At 39.9% G+C, this 17,671-nt stretch overlaps 2 protein-coding genes across 2 annotated transcripts; one reads left to right on the top strand and one right to left on the bottom strand.

Annotated features, from left to right (window-relative positions):
• Positions 1 to 2,157: 2,157 nt before the first annotated feature.
• On the top strand, positions 2,158 to 3,989 carry znhit3 (zinc finger, HIT-type containing 3). The gene is made up of 5 exons (XM_022207094.2): positions 2,158 to 2,343; positions 2,761 to 2,792; positions 2,919 to 2,984; positions 3,436 to 3,513; positions 3,595 to 3,989. The coding sequence occupies exons 1-5, from the start codon at positions 2,276 to 2,278 to the stop codon at positions 3,795 to 3,797; spliced, it is 447 nt and encodes a 148-aa protein (XP_022062786.2). The 5' UTR covers positions 2,158 to 2,275; the 3' UTR covers positions 3,798 to 3,989.
• Positions 3,990 to 4,389: 400 nt separating this feature from the next.
• On the bottom strand, positions 4,390 to 17,598 carry LOC110960034 (unconventional myosin-XIX). Its single transcript, XM_022207092.2, has 24 exons — positions 17,344 to 17,598; positions 15,455 to 15,602; positions 14,413 to 14,561; positions 13,370 to 13,483; positions 12,407 to 12,539; positions 12,253 to 12,322; positions 12,032 to 12,134; positions 11,847 to 11,943; positions 11,560 to 11,636; positions 11,337 to 11,427; positions 10,966 to 11,131; positions 10,688 to 10,761; positions 10,480 to 10,601; positions 10,152 to 10,265; positions 9,190 to 9,366; positions 8,877 to 9,014; positions 8,676 to 8,783; positions 8,515 to 8,585; positions 8,342 to 8,415; positions 6,857 to 6,996; positions 6,554 to 6,683; positions 6,131 to 6,216; positions 5,725 to 6,048; positions 4,390 to 5,632 (listed from the first exon to the last, which is right to left on the bottom strand). Exons 1-24 carry the CDS (start codon positions 17,401 to 17,403, stop codon positions 5,519 to 5,521), a joined length of 2,880 nt encoding a protein of 959 aa, XP_022062784.2. The 5' UTR covers positions 17,404 to 17,598; the 3' UTR covers positions 4,390 to 5,518.
• Between the last annotated feature and the right edge of the window lie 73 nt (positions 17,599 to 17,671).

Here is a 17,671-nt window from a genome sequence, read left to right as displayed (position 1 = left end):
CTGCACATCCTTGATGTATAAGAGAAACTAATACAGACTCAAACAGCTGAACAATCGAACACTGATAGTTCTTAAATGCATCATTATCAGGGCCCCCTCCTTTGCCTCCACCTGTTGAAAATTCCTCTCTATCTTCTTTTTGTATTCCATCTTTGCCACTTTCAGTCTCCTCTTCAACTCATGTTGCACTTCTTTGAGCCGGTCTTTGTCACCATCTCTAAAAGCTTGTTTTTTCTGGTTGAGGATTGACTTTATGTTGCTTGTGATCCATGGTTTGTTATTGGGGAAACGGTGAACAGTCTTTGCAGGTATGACTGTGTCTCTACAGAAGTTGATGTATTCAGTAAAACAATCAGGTTCCAGAAAATATCACACGGACAAAAAAAAAAGTTTCACTTTGCTGTTATGGGAGTATGTAATCTTTGAGGAAATCCAGTTCGCGTTTTTACTCCAGAGAACGGAAGGTTTGTGAAAATCCGGTCCGCATTTTCCGTCCTACACTTCCCAGTCATCGTGCAGTTGTCAGGCTAGTTGTCTCTGAGTATGGGCAAGCAATTGAGAGTGTAAGAGAATTCAAGTTTTTGGGTGTTTATTTTGATGAAAAGTTGACATTGGAAAACATATTGATAATGTTTTGAACAAATGTGAGAAAGTGATGAATGTAATGCATTCTGTCAGGAAGCTCTTGGGGTGCTAGAAGGGGCACTCAATTCATGATTTACAGGGCAATGATAGGGTCAAGACTTGACTATGGTTGTATGTGCTTTGGATCAGCAGCAGAGTCAAATCTAAAACGGTTGGATTTAATTCAGGCAAAGGCCCTCAGAATATGTTGTGGGGCCCTCCGAACTACACCAATCCCAGCTTTGCTTGTTGAAATGGGTGAAACTCCTCTGGCAATTTGGTAAGCTAAACTGGCAATGCAATATATTGTTAAGCTGCAGGCACATCAAGGAGAGCACCCAGCAAAGTCTACTTGATGATGCCTGGGACTGGGGAGTGGGAGAAAAGTCTAAAAATGTTTCATTTTTAATATGTGTAAACGTGTGGAGAAGCTGGAGTTGGAAAAAATAGGGGTGACCCCTCAAGTTCTCTGGCCAGCTATGCCTCCATGGCTCCTACCAACTCCAGAAATAGACTTTAGCATACTGGAAACCATTAAAAAAAAACAGGGAAGTGCTGTAGACTCAGACTTGGTAATGGAAAGACTAAAAAGTAACTGGGGGCATTATCTACAGATTTATATGGATGGGGCCCAAGATCCCAAAACAAGAAATCAGGGTTTGCTATTTCATCCCGGATTTTAAAATTGTTAAGCTCAAGCGACTGGCTGAGGAGGTGTCGGTGTATACAACAGAGTTAGTTGCCATAATATGGGCTCTACAGTGGGTGCAGGAGGTCAAGCTGAGGAGGGTAGTCATATGCTCAGACTCAGCCTCAGTCCGAATGACTTTGAGAGATAACAATCCAGGGGCCCAACCAGACTTGGTGGTTGAGCTCCTCACTCTGTTGTATAGAACTGAGCAGGCCGGAGGCATGGTAGGGTTTCTCTGGGTGCCCGCCCATATTGGGGTAGAGGGTAATGAGATGACAGATATGGCAGCTAAAAGGGCATTAAGGAGGGAGGTGGAATTGACTGTGGTAATCGGGATATCTGAATGTTGCTCCATCATCACAGCTCAGTGGCAGAAGCAGTGGGAGAATGGGGAAAAAGGACGGCATTGCTTCTCAATACAAAATAGTGTAAAGGCAGACCAGTGCTGCCTTGGACATGAGCGAAAACACTCTGTGTTAATGACAAGACTAAGACTTGGGCACTGTGGACTGGCATGGGATTTAGCTAAAATCGGCAAACATAAGGACGGATTATGTGGAGCCTGCAGGAAACAGCAAACTGTAAAACATCTGCTTATGGAGTGCAGCCTGTTTGAGGAACAAAGAACACAGTTATATGCCAAGTTGTCACATGAGGGAATGAAATCAATCGCAATGAAGAGTCTCCTTAATCCCAGAGAGAACCAGGCAAGGACGGTGAATGCAGTCCTTCACTTTATCAACTCCACAGGATTACATCTTTGGAAGCAGGAATGGTCTAAATTCTGCATTCTCACCCTGACCTGCGAGAGGCAGCAATGTGCCGCAAGGCATCCAGTCTGCCGGAAATTCATAAGAAGAAGAAGAACTCTCTTAATTTTTGATCCTCGCACATGTAGGCACCATTACCTAGCGAATCAACAAGATTTTTCCTTATTTATTCGTTGTACCCGCTGGAATCATGCAGGTTTGCAACGTGTGCAGCAAACAGACACCAAAATACAGATGTCCAGCCTGCAAAATACGATAGTAAGTCAACCTTAGCTCACCGTTTGCGAGCTAGCTGCAGTTAGCATCCAGTCTGTTTAGCTACGACGTTAGCTCGAAATTGCTTTGGACCAGAAAGTCTGTATCTTGACAAACGGTTTCCTGCGGTTATAGTAGATAACTTTAAATAAGAACAAACATAGCAGTTTTATCCGTCAAGAGACCGAAAGCTGAATTATACTTTATAACGATAGTGTGAATATAACAGATTCCCAGAAGTTGAAAATACTACAACACTGCAAGCAAGTAAATCAGTGATTAGGTACGTTTGAATAATCATGTTGTTCACATGTAAAACGTGTCACTGGGTTATCTTGAGTCTGCCCTACAGAGATTATGATGACCTACCAGATAAATTGGTTGTTCATTACTGTGTTGTTGTTTTTTTTACTTTTACAGTTGTTCACTTGGCTGTTACAAGAGGCATAAAGGTAACGGAGCCTGATCTCACTATTTTATCATTCTGATTTTTATACAAGCTGTGACTAATCTCAGGAAATTTTGTTCGTCTCACCATCAAATAATGATCCATCCATAATGTGTCTTTCTGTCTACAGACACTTGTCTTCCTGCTGAGAAGCCTCCATCTCTTAGCCCTGAAGCTAAGGATGCTGTGAGCACTGGTATGGTCGTTTTTGTCTAATAATACATGTCATTTTAGTCTTAGTATGTCAGAGTCAGCCAGTAAGAGCACAACTTTGTAAATAAACTACAACATGTGAACAGCATGGATAAAGTGTAATAAAAACATAAAGAGAATCATATAGTTGTGCTATTACAGTAAATCTACAGTTTAAAGGGTAAAATAGACGTTTTCTTGAGATCTTACCCCCTTCTGTTTTAGATGTCAGAGCTTATTCATTTAGTCATCAGACTTGTAAACAAATGTTGATGCATTTTATTGAAGAAAGTTGACAGAATTCTGTTAGTTTAGTTGTTACTTCAGTAGATTTAGTCACAGCAATAAATAGTGAGAGTACCACTTGAAGGCACAAACAGTAAAATACCAGTTTAACCGCCAGCATTTTTTGCTAATTTGTGTAAAAAGCACTTTTTTCCCCCCTGTCTTTGCAGAGTCGTGGAGTGTTGATGATCTTCTGCATGAAGATGACATCATTGACAAAGTACCTCTGCAGAGGCTCCAGTTGTTAGGTATTCATCTATCACCACCTTTTGTTTGTTGCTTAACTTTAAGGCATGCGTGGGTAATTGAAGTTTTTTTGTTCTCCACAGGTCAGTCAAAAGAGCTTAGAGACCTTCTTTGTAACCCCCATCTGAGAGAGTTGCTGCGCTCAATCGACAGCGCAGACAGCAAAGGAGACGCGATGAAGGCCGCCATGCAGGAGCCTCTGTTTGTTGAATTTTCCGATCAGTGTTTGAAAATTGTAGAAAATAAGGAGAAATCATTAACATACAGTGAGGATGGTTATTTGTAAAACTGTACCTGCAGCAGTGTTTGGTGTTTTTGTAGGGGGGTTGAATTACCTTTTTTTTTTAATATCTATAACATGTCTTGGGTTAAGCCACACATGCCATGAATATTGTATAGCTGCTGCGGTTTTTCTTGTGCCTTGTCATGCTACAGAATATTTATCATGTTTAAATAAATTGACATTCATTTATTTCAATTATTTAATATTAATAATATTATTTAATATTCTATCTAATATTCAGCTCCTGAGTAACACTGAGGACTTGACAGACTTATGCAATGGTCAGTCACAAACAAATTGCAAGGAAAATCTGTAATATTTTGTACAGACTTTTATTTAAACAAAACAGTCATTTAAATATTAATATCAAGTTTATACACACGGATCCCTTGGTAAATGAAACAGAACATCTGTTTAAAGTGTATAGATTCCAAAGTGTAACTGTTGTAATGTCCTGACATACTAACATGAATCTACAGCAGGAAAAAGCAACAAAGGAACTCTGTTAGGAATTGACAGAGCTGTCCTGAAAGTAACATGAACAATTTAAAACTTGGAGAATAAATGTGAGTGTTACATGCACAGTTTTTGTTAAAACTTGACAGCTATAATGTCAGTTTAAAGACAATCAAGTCTGTTCTCCCACACAAACACTGTAGTGTAAAAAGACTTTGGTAAGTTGTACAGTACTGGCAGTGCTTTGGATAAAAATCCACACAAAGTGGTTTAGTCATAATTTGCTGATGTGCGTAATACAAAAGACCCTTTTTTAAACAAAGCAGCAATTTAAAAAAAAATAACAACCTGGCTTCATCCTTTCCCTGTTTCACATTCCTGAAGTATCTGATGTTATGTCTTTTTGTCTGCCTCTTGCTGTGAGCAGGTGTGAGTGTTTAATGTGCAATAAGTGCTTTACATGTGCAATACTTGCTTCATTTTCTCAAGCATAAACCACACTAGTAAATGCTGGATGTTAAAATCTAAATCAATGTATTTTTACACCCAAAATTAGCCTATGAAATCAGACATAATCCCCTTAATAAATACATGTACAACTAACATCACGTATTTGATTGTGATTTCATGAAAGGCACTTGCCACAAATCCTAAAATACTCAACTATGAGACGTTCCAAAGAGACATGAATGAGATAGAAACCTGCAGTCCTCTATAAGGTGCTAAGATTGTGCCATGTATTTTTTAATTCAACACGATAACAAAGGATTGCTAAAAAATGACAACAATGTTTGTCTTGCCCTGCAGTTCCATCATTACAACCATAACTCTCACCGTTTTCTGTATCAGGGAAACATGGCACATATTCCAAAAATGGACCTTCTCTGACTGAAACAGAGCAGAGTACAGTCTATCTGCCCACTGTCTGTGGACACTGAGTCTCTGGGGCCCACAGCTCAAAACTAAGGATATTTGAGTAGAATCATCTTCCTTGACCATCTGTTAAAACATTATTATCCAATGGTGGAGGCTTTTGCAGATCTATCCACACACACGTGTGGGGCAAGATAAAACTTTGATATTCAGAAAAAGAAATCATTAGTGTCTCAGATCAGTTCCAAAAGAGTGAAGTGGCAGCATAAAATACCTGATTTGTTCCCTCTGTGTCAGACAAAAAATAAAACAGCTGCTCAACTGCAAAAGTACCCGTGTGCCAGATTATCTTTTCACTGTGTCCGTGAATTTAGTGTTCTGCAAAGACAGCACCCTTACAGAGTTTTCTCGAGCAGGATCTCATTGAACCCTCTCACGTCACTCTTTAGGTCTGGGTGTCTGTCAGCATAGAGAAGTGGAGATCGCTGACAGTGCAGCTTTACAGATCCCTGTGAAGAAAGAATACAAACGCTTAAATAGAAAAAATACCAGCAGACAAAAACGTTATCAGAGATTTAATAGTATGTGAGTGTGCCCTCACCTTGGGCTGGGCCCGTATGGAGGCCAGCTCCTCTGTGTACTGGTTGGTGTTAACTTTGTACTGCCCTCTCCTGGATGGCAGGTTGAGGGAAGCCATCGCAGACATCATCTTCTGGAAGCCTGTGGCTGTCAAAGAGACGGTGATGGATGGGGCAGAGGCCAGAGCCAGGCCCATGGGCCACCCTCTCACTGGGACAGGCTCTGGGATGGTGGAGAGCTGCACCGAGCCCCGTTCCCTGACGACAGGGTTCAATACTGGCACGTCCTCTTCCACAACATCCTTTGCATCATCAAGTTCTGCCTCAGCCAAGGATTTCAACATTGTCTGCCACAAAAATTAAACAGTTTTTAAATATATTTCCAAATCCACAGTAAGAATGAGCAAGAAAATGCTTTCAGTATCTCACCCTCCATTTCTTCCATTTGTTCTGGATGACTCCAGCTGCTCTGTTCCATCTCCTGACTCGTTTTCTGACCAGCCAGGACCGCACCGCTGCAAGGTCAACAACAATTCTACAGGTTAAATCAGTGCACAGCTTGTCCTGTACAAAGACATGTTGCTACAATCCTATTCAAAGTAGCATCAAAACAACACCTGTCATGACTGAGCCCATCACATATCCAGCTCAGTCAATCAACTGATCTGGATATGTGACAGGTTCTGTTTTTGCAGGGATCAGTAGCATACAGTACAGTTTTCAGACTCCACCAGCTGGTTCCTGTCGGCCAGAAAATCAGGCCAAAGCCAGCAGACTGACCCATTGGGAGCCAAGCCACAGAGCTCTGCTGATTCCACTCAGCAGCACCTGGCCAGAGCATTAAGAGGATACCTGCTTGGATCAGAGTAGCGGACTGCCGGCGGGTGTGGCGTCTGCGGCGTTGGTACCGCAGCCAACAGCACTGAATGGAGAAGGCGCACTGAGATAGGATCTTCTTCCTCTGATCCTCCAGCAAATCTAGCTGTGAGACAGGCAGGCAGGTCAGTACTCCCAAAAAAAGATCCTCAGGTGCTTCACAGTAATGAAACATGTACAACACCAAGCAAGGACAACAAGATCAAACGGCAAAAAAGAAGTTCTTGTAGTAATTTTGCAAACGATTTTCATTTTAAATGAAGTGTCAAAGTGCCTAACCATTGCCTGGGTGAGAAAAACTTTAGTCTTTCCACAGTGCACCAGTGAGCTGTGTCTGTCACTGGAAAGGTGGTGTAACGCCACACCGAGGAGTTTCTTCACCTCCTGTTGAACAGCATCATTGTTGTCAGCCTCCAAATCTAAAACAGAAAAGTAACTGAGCTCAGATTAGGAGAATCACTGGAAACATGAAACACAATGAGGTTGGAAGGGCACAAATAAAGTGATGACAGCAAGGACAAACTGATCGGGATGAACAGTGCAGCTTCCACAATCACTGACATAATCGCTGTGAAATCAAAGCATTACTGAGACCTGATAACATACACATGCAAACAAAGAGGAAATGTGAAGAGTTAGACGTGGAAGCATTCAGTGTTAGTGAGCAGGTGCTTTGAACTACAACACACCAAGACAAAGAGTCTACAGACATTAAAGCAGCTCTGTGAGGCTACGCCTGAGATAAATGCTGTGAATGTCACCATTCTATCCTAAGGAGAGTCAAATTACACTTGTCCTCTTTCTCTGGATGTTTTTGTTTGTTTTATTTATTGTTGGTCATTTCTGATTATTATGTGAATTTGTCATCTCCTGTGTCACAACACCACAGTCCATGTTTGTGCTGTCTTACATTTGCATTATTCTCTCTTTACTACACTGACTAAAAGGGGGGAAAGTTTTACACAGGTCGTGGTCGCACTCGTTAAATAAACACATTAACAGGAACCTTATTAAAAATATCTATTCACATTAATAACTGTCTGAAAACAATGAAGGCCAATAATATACAATAATTGGATTTTATTAAACTGCTCAAATATCCATATGGGCATCAGTCTGGCTACGTTAACTGGCATTAAACACAAATGAAGGCTGAGGCTGATGTCATTAGTTTGCATGTATTTGGTAATAAAACTAAATATTGAACAAATAACATGGTGGTGCTACTGGAGAAGTTATCAAAGTCCATCCCGAGGGGGAATACGATTGTCTGCATCAGATTTCACGGTAAACTATCCAATAGTGTTTGAGACATTTACTTGACTAAAATCCTAAAATGTCAACTTGCTCTGGAGGAAAGGCTGGGATGATGGACAGACAGCCCAACCCTGTCATGGAGCTATGCTGCTAGCATGACTAAAAAACTGTTAAAAAGTGGGGTTAAGGTGAACATATTGTAAGCATGTCATAATCAAGAATGAGCAGATAAACATGCAAAGCAAGCTCTGACAGTCAGACATGCATGCATTTACCTGGAAAGTTCATAAGAAGGTGCAAATTTTGTTAGAAAGTCCAGTATTTAGACACCAAATTGAAAAGTCCCAAGGAGAGTAGAGAACTGAGGATCACATTTATTAAGAGGACTAATGTAGGAAAAGAGGAATAAACCAGCAGACCTAAAGAGAGGAAAGAAAATCACTTTGTGTCCACAGTTAACATGCCAAATTTCACTGTAAGTGGATTCAGCAACAAGCTTGTACTTACCAACACAATGACTCCTTAATTTGGAATATTTTGCAATCAGTCCGTAACGCTGCATGAAGCTTTGGAAAGGAATTCTGCGCAACAAAGACAAGACGTCAGTTGAGACCAAACAAAAATAAACACGAAATTAAGATTAAAATTTGATTTAAAAAAAAAACAGACAAATGTTTCACCTAATTGGAAAGCCAGCAGCACTAATATGAATCGTCTCCACAATCCCACAGGCCTCCAACTGCATGATAACCTAACAGCACACATTAGGCGACCATTAAAATTCACTTTATTTTCACTGCTGAAAAACCGAGAGGAATAAATGTGTGAGTAGAACATCTACCTCCTCCTTTTTGAAGGTCAGAGGTTTGCAGTCGGGATTGGGTTTGATGCAGCGAGTGTAGTGAGGAGTTGTGGTGTGAAGGATCTTCATGAGGCTCTCCAGTGAGTTCTATAATCAGATCATCACATCATCAGTGCCACGACTAAACTCTGCCATGAGACAAGCTAATATAACGCCAGTGATAAAGTCTTCATCTCCTACCTTGAACTTGGAGACCACGGTGACTTTACTGAGCCCCCTGTTAGTCGGGTTCTCAGTTTTCTTGTCAGTGAAGATCTCCTGAAGAAGGGGGTTGTCTGACTTCTCAAACAGGTTAATGAGCTCTGCTGGTACCGGGTCCTAAAAATAAAAAATCCAGTAGAAGAGGAGTGATGGATGGATGGATGGATGGATGGATGGATGGATGGATGGATGGATGGATGGATGGATGGATGGATGGATGGATGGATGGATGGATGGATGGATGGATGGATGGATGGATGGATGGATGGATGGATGGGAAAGTTTTTCCTACCTTGTTTTTCTCCACCATGCCCTCTATCTGGTAGTTCACTTTGCCAGCGTAATGTGCCACAGAGAAATGTGCCACCTTACTGAACTTGTCCCAGCTGATGTTGGCATTATCAGAGAGCTCTTTCTCCAAACGAACCCTGAACATTTTTGCGTCTGAGGCTCGATTGAGACGACTCTCCTAGGGAACATATATGGAAAAAGCACTGTAACATCCATTTGGTAAAACACACATATTAAACTTTAAATTCATGCACATATTAATCAAGAAAATCACTGCAGTTCCTTCTACACAAACAAAAGGTTCAGAAAGATGAGGGGGAAATTGTTCATATGCCATCCCTCTATTGAAAAATTCTTCAATGGGAAGACATGTTAGATTACCACATCTTTAATTCTTCTTATCACCGATTGTCCCAGTCTCTAAACTTAATTGGAAGGATGAACGCTATTGTTCTAAAAGATGTTCCTTCATCTAAAATCTGCAATGGGAGTTGAACTGAACTGAGATTTCATGAGTGTGAAGGTCATAGCATAAGATCCACATCTTATTTCATCAAGATATTTAGTGCGACCTCGTGCCCTATGGACGGAGGCATTGTCATCCTGGAAGAGACCGCTCCCATCATGACAGAAATGTTTCATGATAGGACGAAGGTGAGTCAGAACAACACTGTATTGATTTTCTGTGACTTTCCTCGAAGGGGACAAGTGGAACCAAACCATGAAAGGAAAATGCCCCCCAAAGCATAACAGAGCCATCAGATCATCTCACTAAATTTAAAGGTGAGGGCTTTTCTTGTAATTTGTCCATAGTTAGCTTTGCCTTGCTTATATGCTAAAAACTATGCTAACATATTACTTTGAGATGCAAAAGCAAATTGTAGTGTTCTGTTAGCTTAAAAAAAATAATGTTTGACCAAAGTAATTAAAAATAATAATAACAAAAGAAACTGGCCATCATACCTCATTAAGAAGAGAAAACACACTGATCAGGCTTCCCTCTATAAGATCCAAACAGCTCTGGTTGTCTTGGTATTTTACAAATGACCACTGCAGCCCCTCTGACACATATTCCTCCTGGGAGAAGTAGACACAAGCGTGAATATTCAAATACAACATCCAGAAATTGAGACAAGTTGTTGTGTTTTCAATCATCATCGATTTCATGAAAACTAAGGAAGCCTCTTGAAGGTTCGAGGTCTGGAAACAGATTTAATAGGCAGATTTATATCAGAGAAGTTGAAACTCTGCTGAGATCTCTGCATGGAAACTGAAAGCTGATGGAAGCTACCTGCTGAGCTCTGAGATAATGAGCCACAAAGTGCTGCTGGAGTTTCTCGTTGGCGTAGTTGATGCACAGCTGCTCCAGGTTATTGATCTGGAAACACTCAAAGCCGTACACATCCAGGACTCCTGCAAATTACAGATGAGACGACAGTGTCAGCTTGTACAAAGAAGGTGGAAGTTTTAATGTGCTGTAAAGAAAACAATGCTTTTACCTATGAAGTTGCACCACGAGGATTTGTCTGCACATATGCTGTTGTTGATGAATGCAACCATCCACTCAAACAATCTGGTGGAATAAAGTAATACACTTATTATAAAACATAGAGAGCCTTTAATGAAGATTAACAGACATATCATCCTCACTGTTTACTATAAACAAAAAGACATGATGGTTTTTGGTGGAAAGGAATGTGTGACAGGACAAAAACAAAACTGTTATCACAGTCGGACAAACTGTTGTGATATTTGAAAATCACGTTGTCATTCTTACTGAGCGTAGATGAGCTTGGCCAGGCAGTCTCTCCTCACACTGCACTCTGCCTGTGAACAGGGCTTCAGCACGCTTTGCTTTCCTGCCTTTAGAGTTCTCACTCTTAAACATGTCTGAAGCTCCTCAGCAGAGACACACAGCAGCTCAGCAGCCCTCTGCAGGAAGTCTAAAACACAGGATAGACGTGTTTTATGTTTGTTGATTCATGTTGTCAAATAGCAAAGTTTTGTGATGGAATTTACTGTTCAATACAGCATAAAAGATACTCATTATCACTATTTTTAGTGTTTCTATGTCATTCATAGTATTCTAAATGTAATGCTTTGGTAAATTTCTAAGCACTCATTGAGTGAAAGTCACTGGGAGAGTACCTTGTGACTGTTCACCGAGGTGACAAGTCTGTGATTCATCTGTTGAAGAGGAAAAACTCACATTCCCCAACTGCAGAATCCCAGCTAATATCTGTAACACATCACAACAAACAGAGAAATTAAAATCTGGGTTTACACAGGAAAAAACAATGCACATAATTTGCTGCCAGTTGTTGATTTAGTGTTATGTTACTTTAACTAGAGGGAAAGAGGATTACCTTACCTTAAATATTTGCTGTTGTCTCTCTGCGTGGATGCCCAGATGAACCATTGCTTCCACAGTCTCATCAAAACAATCCTCTAGAAAACATTAATAAGATGTTACCAATAAAAATCAAAGTGAGCAATTTTGTTTGTTGTACTGTATGTTTGTTTTGTTGTCTGTGCTGTTTTATCAAAAAAACAATAAAATCCAAGCATAAAAAAAATCTAAATGAGTCCAAAAATATAACTAAAAATACACAAATAAATAAGAAAAATGACCTTAATACACAGAAACTGAATACCAACCCTCAACTGTTTTTTCTGAATTTGGCAGCCAAGCAAAACACTGGTCCTGTGGCATCATCCACTCTTTCCTCTGCTGATCTGTGGCACCTTTCATCATCTGAAAAACAGTTGTGCACCACTTAGCTCTGTGTTTATGTCAAAAAAGAAAGGAACATATGAGCTGTAGTGTAGGTCTGTTGACTCACTTGGTAAAAGATATGGAAGTTTCTTTCATTGGCTGGTTGGCAGGTCACCCTGGTCTTCTCCAGCAGATATGTTTGCACAGACGCACCGACTAACCGCTGACACCTACATGTAAAAACAACATGTGAAACTGAGAATAAACTCACCAACAGCAAGGAAAAGTGAGGTGATACTATGTGGCTGATGCCATCACATGTAACCATAAATGAAGAGCTGCAGGTACCTGTCCAGCTGCAACTGGATGTACTTTCCAAAGCGGCTACTGTTGTTGTTACGCAGCGTGCAGGCATTGCCTACATGGAAGGTAAACTATTGGTCAGTGACTGTTTATAGAAGTAATTCACCATTAACAAAACAACACTGATTGCATGTCTTACCGAAAGCTTCCATTATAGGATTAGAGTCCAGCACCCTCCTCTCTATCCTCTCCACTGTGTCCTGACTCTTCATCACTGAGGAGGAAGCAGCTACTGTGGCGTAGTATTTCATCAGGCAGCGAGATGTCCATGTCTGCAAAGAAACAACATTAAGAAATTGTTATTTTTTTAAATCTGCAAAAATTCTGCAGACAGTCAACATTTTGAAACAATCTCCGTTCATGTTAACTTCCTAATTGATTGTTCTTAATGAATAGTTATTGCTTTGCCTTGAAATTCTCATAAAAATATAGTTTTACCAATTCAGTTGAATTCATTTAGAATGATGTAGTACCGCTTCACAACATATATCATTTCATCACATAGAAAGACCAAAACCAGGCAATTATATTTTAAAGCGAAATCAAACAAATCCATTGACTCCCTTTGACCCAGCACTTGGCGACAGTATGAAGAGAAGATCTACATTTCAAGAGCTAATAAAACAAAAATTACCACCAGTTTACAAGAATATACGTAAAGGAAAAGCAGCCTATTCTCATATTCGACAAAGTGGAAGTACCAAATACCAGAACAGTTGAAAAAATAAAACAGTGATGTCAAAGAAAATAGAAGCAAAAACAGAAGTGTCTCTTTATATCAAACAAACTACTGTTGCTGCTAGAATTGTAAAAACAAACACGCATCAGTTACTGTAGGTTGGTAGGTTATGACGTATTGGATTGAAATAAACAACAAATACTATAGTTTTCAGGACATGAATCACAAAGAATTAAAATTCTTGAAACAAGCCCGCTTACTGCGTGCCTAATCAGCTTAGCTCATATACTGTAAACTTACCACTGTCACCACTTCAACATTTGAATTTGTGGCTCTTTAAGTCAGTAAAAAGAAACATCTAAAGTCACACGCTGAACCTCTATCTGTTTTATTCTTTAAGCACAACACTCTGTGCTCGTTTACCTTTCCTGCACCACTCTCTCCGCTGACCACCAAGGACTGGTTTACCGGCTCCAGCTGACCCTGAACATTCCTGTAGGCTTCTTCTGCCACTATAAAGATGTGTGGCTTGAACTCCTGTTGACAAAAATATCCAGACTCATTAAGGAGAGTCATTCCTGACCACAGGCAGAGTTTCCACTGCCTTAAGGAGGTTACAGACTTTAATGGGTGCAGCACTGTTGAGTGTGAAGGTCTGCATCATAGCAGGAAACATCTATGTAAAAATCCCATGCATGTTAAGGACGAACTATGATATCTGCACATCAACAACACAGGCCAATAAAGGCTTAAAAATGAACTTTCTGTATCAGCCCAAAATTAACACTGACTGCAGATAACACCTGCAAAGACATAAGTTTACATTTTTGCTCATGTTACACATAAATAACTACAGTATGTTTTACATGCAAGTTTAAAAGCTTCTCTTATTCTGCTCAGTAACTGTGTATATTTGAGAAGCATTGTATTTCATGTCTGCATCTGTCAGTGAGTCATCACAATAAGAGCAGGCAAAATAATATATTAATTCCACTTTCACAGAGACCTGATGTTCTCTGCAATTATGTAAACAAAATATGTGCATATACTGTATCTGTAACAATCACACAAAATGATTTGGAAAATACTGACAGTTCTGATATCAGCAGCAAAAGTTCAATATAGTGCATCCCTAATTCACACACACTTGAACCACTATCTACCTTTTCCTAACATCATAAAAAACCTTCAAAGAAATACACACTACCATTCAAAAGTTTGGGGTCAAGCAGGCACTTTCATGTTTCCATTATTCCATTTAAAATCAGCTGTGTCCAGCTAGAATAGTCATTTACCACATTAACAATGTCTAGATTGTATTTATGATTCATTTGATGTTATCTTCACTGAAAAAAAACTGTTTTTCTTTCAAAAATAAGGACATTTTTAAGTAACCTCAAACTTTTGAACGGTAGTGTACACAGATAATGTGAATAACTGAGAGACTGGTGTGACGTTGTAAATACCTGGGGCTGAGAAGCATAGTGATACTCCTTCATCACATCCAGAGAGTAGAGATCTGGAACGGGCTGGAAGGGGTTCAGAGCCACCAAGGTGCATCCAGCATGGGTGTAAAACACCTTCACACTGTACCTGGCCTGCAAGCATTTCAGCACTGCCAGGAAAGAAACATTAAACATCATTAGGAATTAACGGGGAAAAAAAAAGGCAAGCCAAAATTTTAGATACGGTAACCACCAGAAGAAAGAACAAGAGAACACCACAGAATCAGATTCAGAGAAAAGTATTCGGTCAGTCGTGTTGGTGCTAGCAAAAACCTACAGGTTCCCCATATCTCAGACCAATAAAACCAGTGTTGCAGATAACTTTAAAGAGTGTAACTAAAGCCCAAACAGCTTAACTGCAGGTCTGACTCAACATATTCACTCTTTCTTTAATACTACGCATACTTTAGTAGCAATCCTGCAGCAATGTTAGTAGTAAACTGCATTGTTGTTATTTCCCTTTGGGCGGAAACTACCAACACTTTGAAACATGACTAAATAACAAACACCAGTCTATACAGTATCAGTATACCTCTTCTATTATGTCCAAAAATATTCTCAAGCAATGGAGAATGAACACCTGCCTGTGTCATATTTGTACTGTAAATGTATAAATGAATACAAGAAAATAAGGGTGAATTTTATTGGCTCTCTGACGGGCCCGTAGAGTAACTCGTGCCTTTGGTTCTGTCCCTTAAGTGAAAATTGCTCAGTATCCTTGTGCTTACTGCAGTACTTTAACAGCACAGCAGCTTTTCATGCAATAAGATATTTTATCATCCCTGTAGATTTTTATCTTGATGTGGGCAAATAATGCACAATAAGCAGTGCAGTCCAAGGTGACAGAAGTTGGAAAACATAGCACAACTAATCTAAACTGCTCTAAATGACTGAAATTATGGAAATCACACTTGAAACAGCAGGCACAACCAAGTCCCAGGACACATCATGTTTTCATCATCAAGTGCAGGGGCTGCAGTGACATTACGGTACTATCTGATACCTGTTGCTGGGGTCACCGGGTTGACTTTGGTGAGGTCATCGTAAGTGTGGAGCTGGTCTTCATTAATGAGGAAGGCCTTAATGTCTCCCTCCAGTGAATCATTTAGAGACGGGTGAGAGGAGTCGACATTCTGGATTAATCCCTCCACCTGTGGCGATTTGGGAAAATGTAAGGTTTATTTATTTATTTATTTATTTATTTTTTAGATTGGAGAAAAATACAACAAGATGGTTAAAGTCAGGTAGATGAGAGAAGTGTCTTGTTATTTCCATAACCTATGGCAAATACTTAAAACACAAACACCCCTTTGCAGAAATGAAAAACCAGACAGTTGTATCCAAACCACAGACGTCATCATGACATCAAGTGAGATTGCTACAAATTTCAGCAGGTATATTTACAGCATAGCTTCATAAAATCTCTCAAACTTTCCTGAACTGTAAAGTACCTCCCTATAAAATTTATTATTATGACATAATACAGATCACTATTTTCATAGACATGGACCTAAAGACCTAAAAAGCCCATATTCATATATGGATAGTTGGTATGTATGTGTTATTGTTACAATATTTAAGTTAAGCGTTAGTGTACTCCATTCATTTATTCAGTCACAATCACTGCAGCCTGACAAACAGACCTCCTCTTTATCCTGCCAGCATCACGTGGCCTCGACCTGCAGTCCGCCTGAGGTCTGTCAGCAGTCTGAGGTACTAATTGTGTGCAGGCAGATTTAATCCAGCAGCTGGTAACCTACATCCCATCATTCTGTAAGGCCACTTTAACACCATGTAAACAATCCTAATGTCATTAATTTAATACCTACAGGTCTAATACCCTGAGGACACACATCATGCTAGTACATGAAGTCCCTGTTAAAGCAGAGCATTCTGACCTCAGAGAGTAGTAAGTATAAACAACACAACATCACATCTATATACACAGATGGACAACTTGTCACCTGTTTGAGTAACCCTTGTCTGTGCCTGCTGTTCTCATACCAAACAAAATTCCATTAAAAAGATGGCAATTTAGCATATATACTATACTACGCACTATACACTACCGTTCAAAAGTTTGGGGTCACTGTCCTTATTTTTGAAAGAAAAGCATTTTTTTCCAATGAAGATAACAATCAATTAATCAGAAATACAGTCTAGGCATTGCTTATGTGGTAAATGACTATTGTAGCTGGAAATGGCTGATTTTTAATGGAGTGTCTACACAGGAGTACAGAGATCCAGCAACCATCACTCCTGTGTTCTGATGCTACACTGTGTTAGCTTGTGTTGAAAGGCTCATTGATGATTAGAAAACCCTTGTGCAATTATGTTAGAACATGAATAAAAGTGTGAGTCTTCATGGAAAACATGAAATTGTCTGTGTGACGACACATTTTTCAACGGTAGCGTGTGTGTATATATGTATATGATATTGATAAACAAACATTATGAGCCACTGACAATCACAAAACATTACATCGTGTAATTCTCTGAAATGCTGCTAAGGACACATTTAGCAGTGGTGCAACACACAACAATATAACAAACCCCAGTGACATCCCGCATGTCTGTTACCGTTATCTTATCTGAAGAAAGAACACAGTGTGATTTTTCTATTAACTTTGCAGCATTTACTCCTCTCACTGTAAGGACTATTTTATTCTGGCGCAAGAATCATCACTTCACGATGCTGTTATTCGGTAACAGGTACGTTTTTCTTAAAATAACGTTTGTATACGAGCCAGACAATCAAAACTGAGAGCAGGTACAACAAAATAAAGGGTTTACAAGTCAGGATAACTTGTCTTGTACTTTTAAAGCAAAAGAAAAATATGTAAAACACCGGTTAAGACACTATGGACGGGTCTTTCCCTCGTCCTAACTTACCGTTGTCCCTCCATTTCTGTATCCAGCTCTGACGTTACGGCGGTTGTCCGCAGAACTCATTGATTTCACCGTTACCTCTGAGTTTTCTTAAATGTCAGCAGAAACACTTTAGGAACAGCTGTGCCTGAACTATAATTCAAAAGTGTCACTATTCTATTCTGGAGACCCGAAACTCAAAATTTCCAGTTGCGTCAGAAATTCCTCAAGGACGACTCCCTGTGTTGCTCACTGTCCGACTGACTGTGTCCCCGACTCCCAAACTGCACGTTTATTCCCGCCCTCTTCCTGATACTTCATGGACCCAGCTGTACCTTTGTAACACCTCTGT

This window comes from Acanthochromis polyacanthus, chromosome 17 (assembly GCF_021347895.1).
Source record: "Acanthochromis polyacanthus isolate Apoly-LR-REF ecotype Palm Island chromosome 17, KAUST_Apoly_ChrSc, whole genome shotgun sequence".
Lineage (NCBI taxonomy): Eukaryota > Metazoa > Chordata > Actinopteri > Pomacentridae > Acanthochromis > Acanthochromis polyacanthus.
This window is presented reverse-complemented; position numbering and strand designations above follow the sequence as displayed.

Bases quoted from the DNA above. Each gene is read 5' to 3' on its own strand.
- znhit3 (XM_022207094.2), top strand. From the start codon at position 2,276: ATGCAGGTTTGCAACGTGTGCAGCAAACAGACACCAAAATACAGATGT. The intron at 2,344-2,760 runs GTAAGTCAACCT...TTACTTTTACAG, and splicing joins CCAGCCTGCAAAATACGATA to TTGTTCACTTGGCTGTTACA. The intron at 2,985-3,435 runs GTATGGTCGTTT...CTGTCTTTGCAG, and splicing joins TAAGGATGCTGTGAGCACTG to AGTCGTGGAGTGTTGATGAT.
- LOC110960034 (XM_022207092.2), bottom strand. From the start codon at position 17,403: ATGAGTTCTGCGGACAACCGCCGTAACGTCAGAGCTGGATACAGAAAT. The intron at 6,684-6,856 runs GTTAGGCACTTT...CCTGTCTCACAG, and splicing joins TTTTTCTCACCCAGGCAATG to CTAGATTTGCTGGAGGATCA. The intron at 6,217-6,553 runs GTATCCTCTTAA...TTGACCTTGCAG, and splicing joins CGCTACTCTGATCCAAGCAG to CGGTGCGGTCCTGGCTGGTC.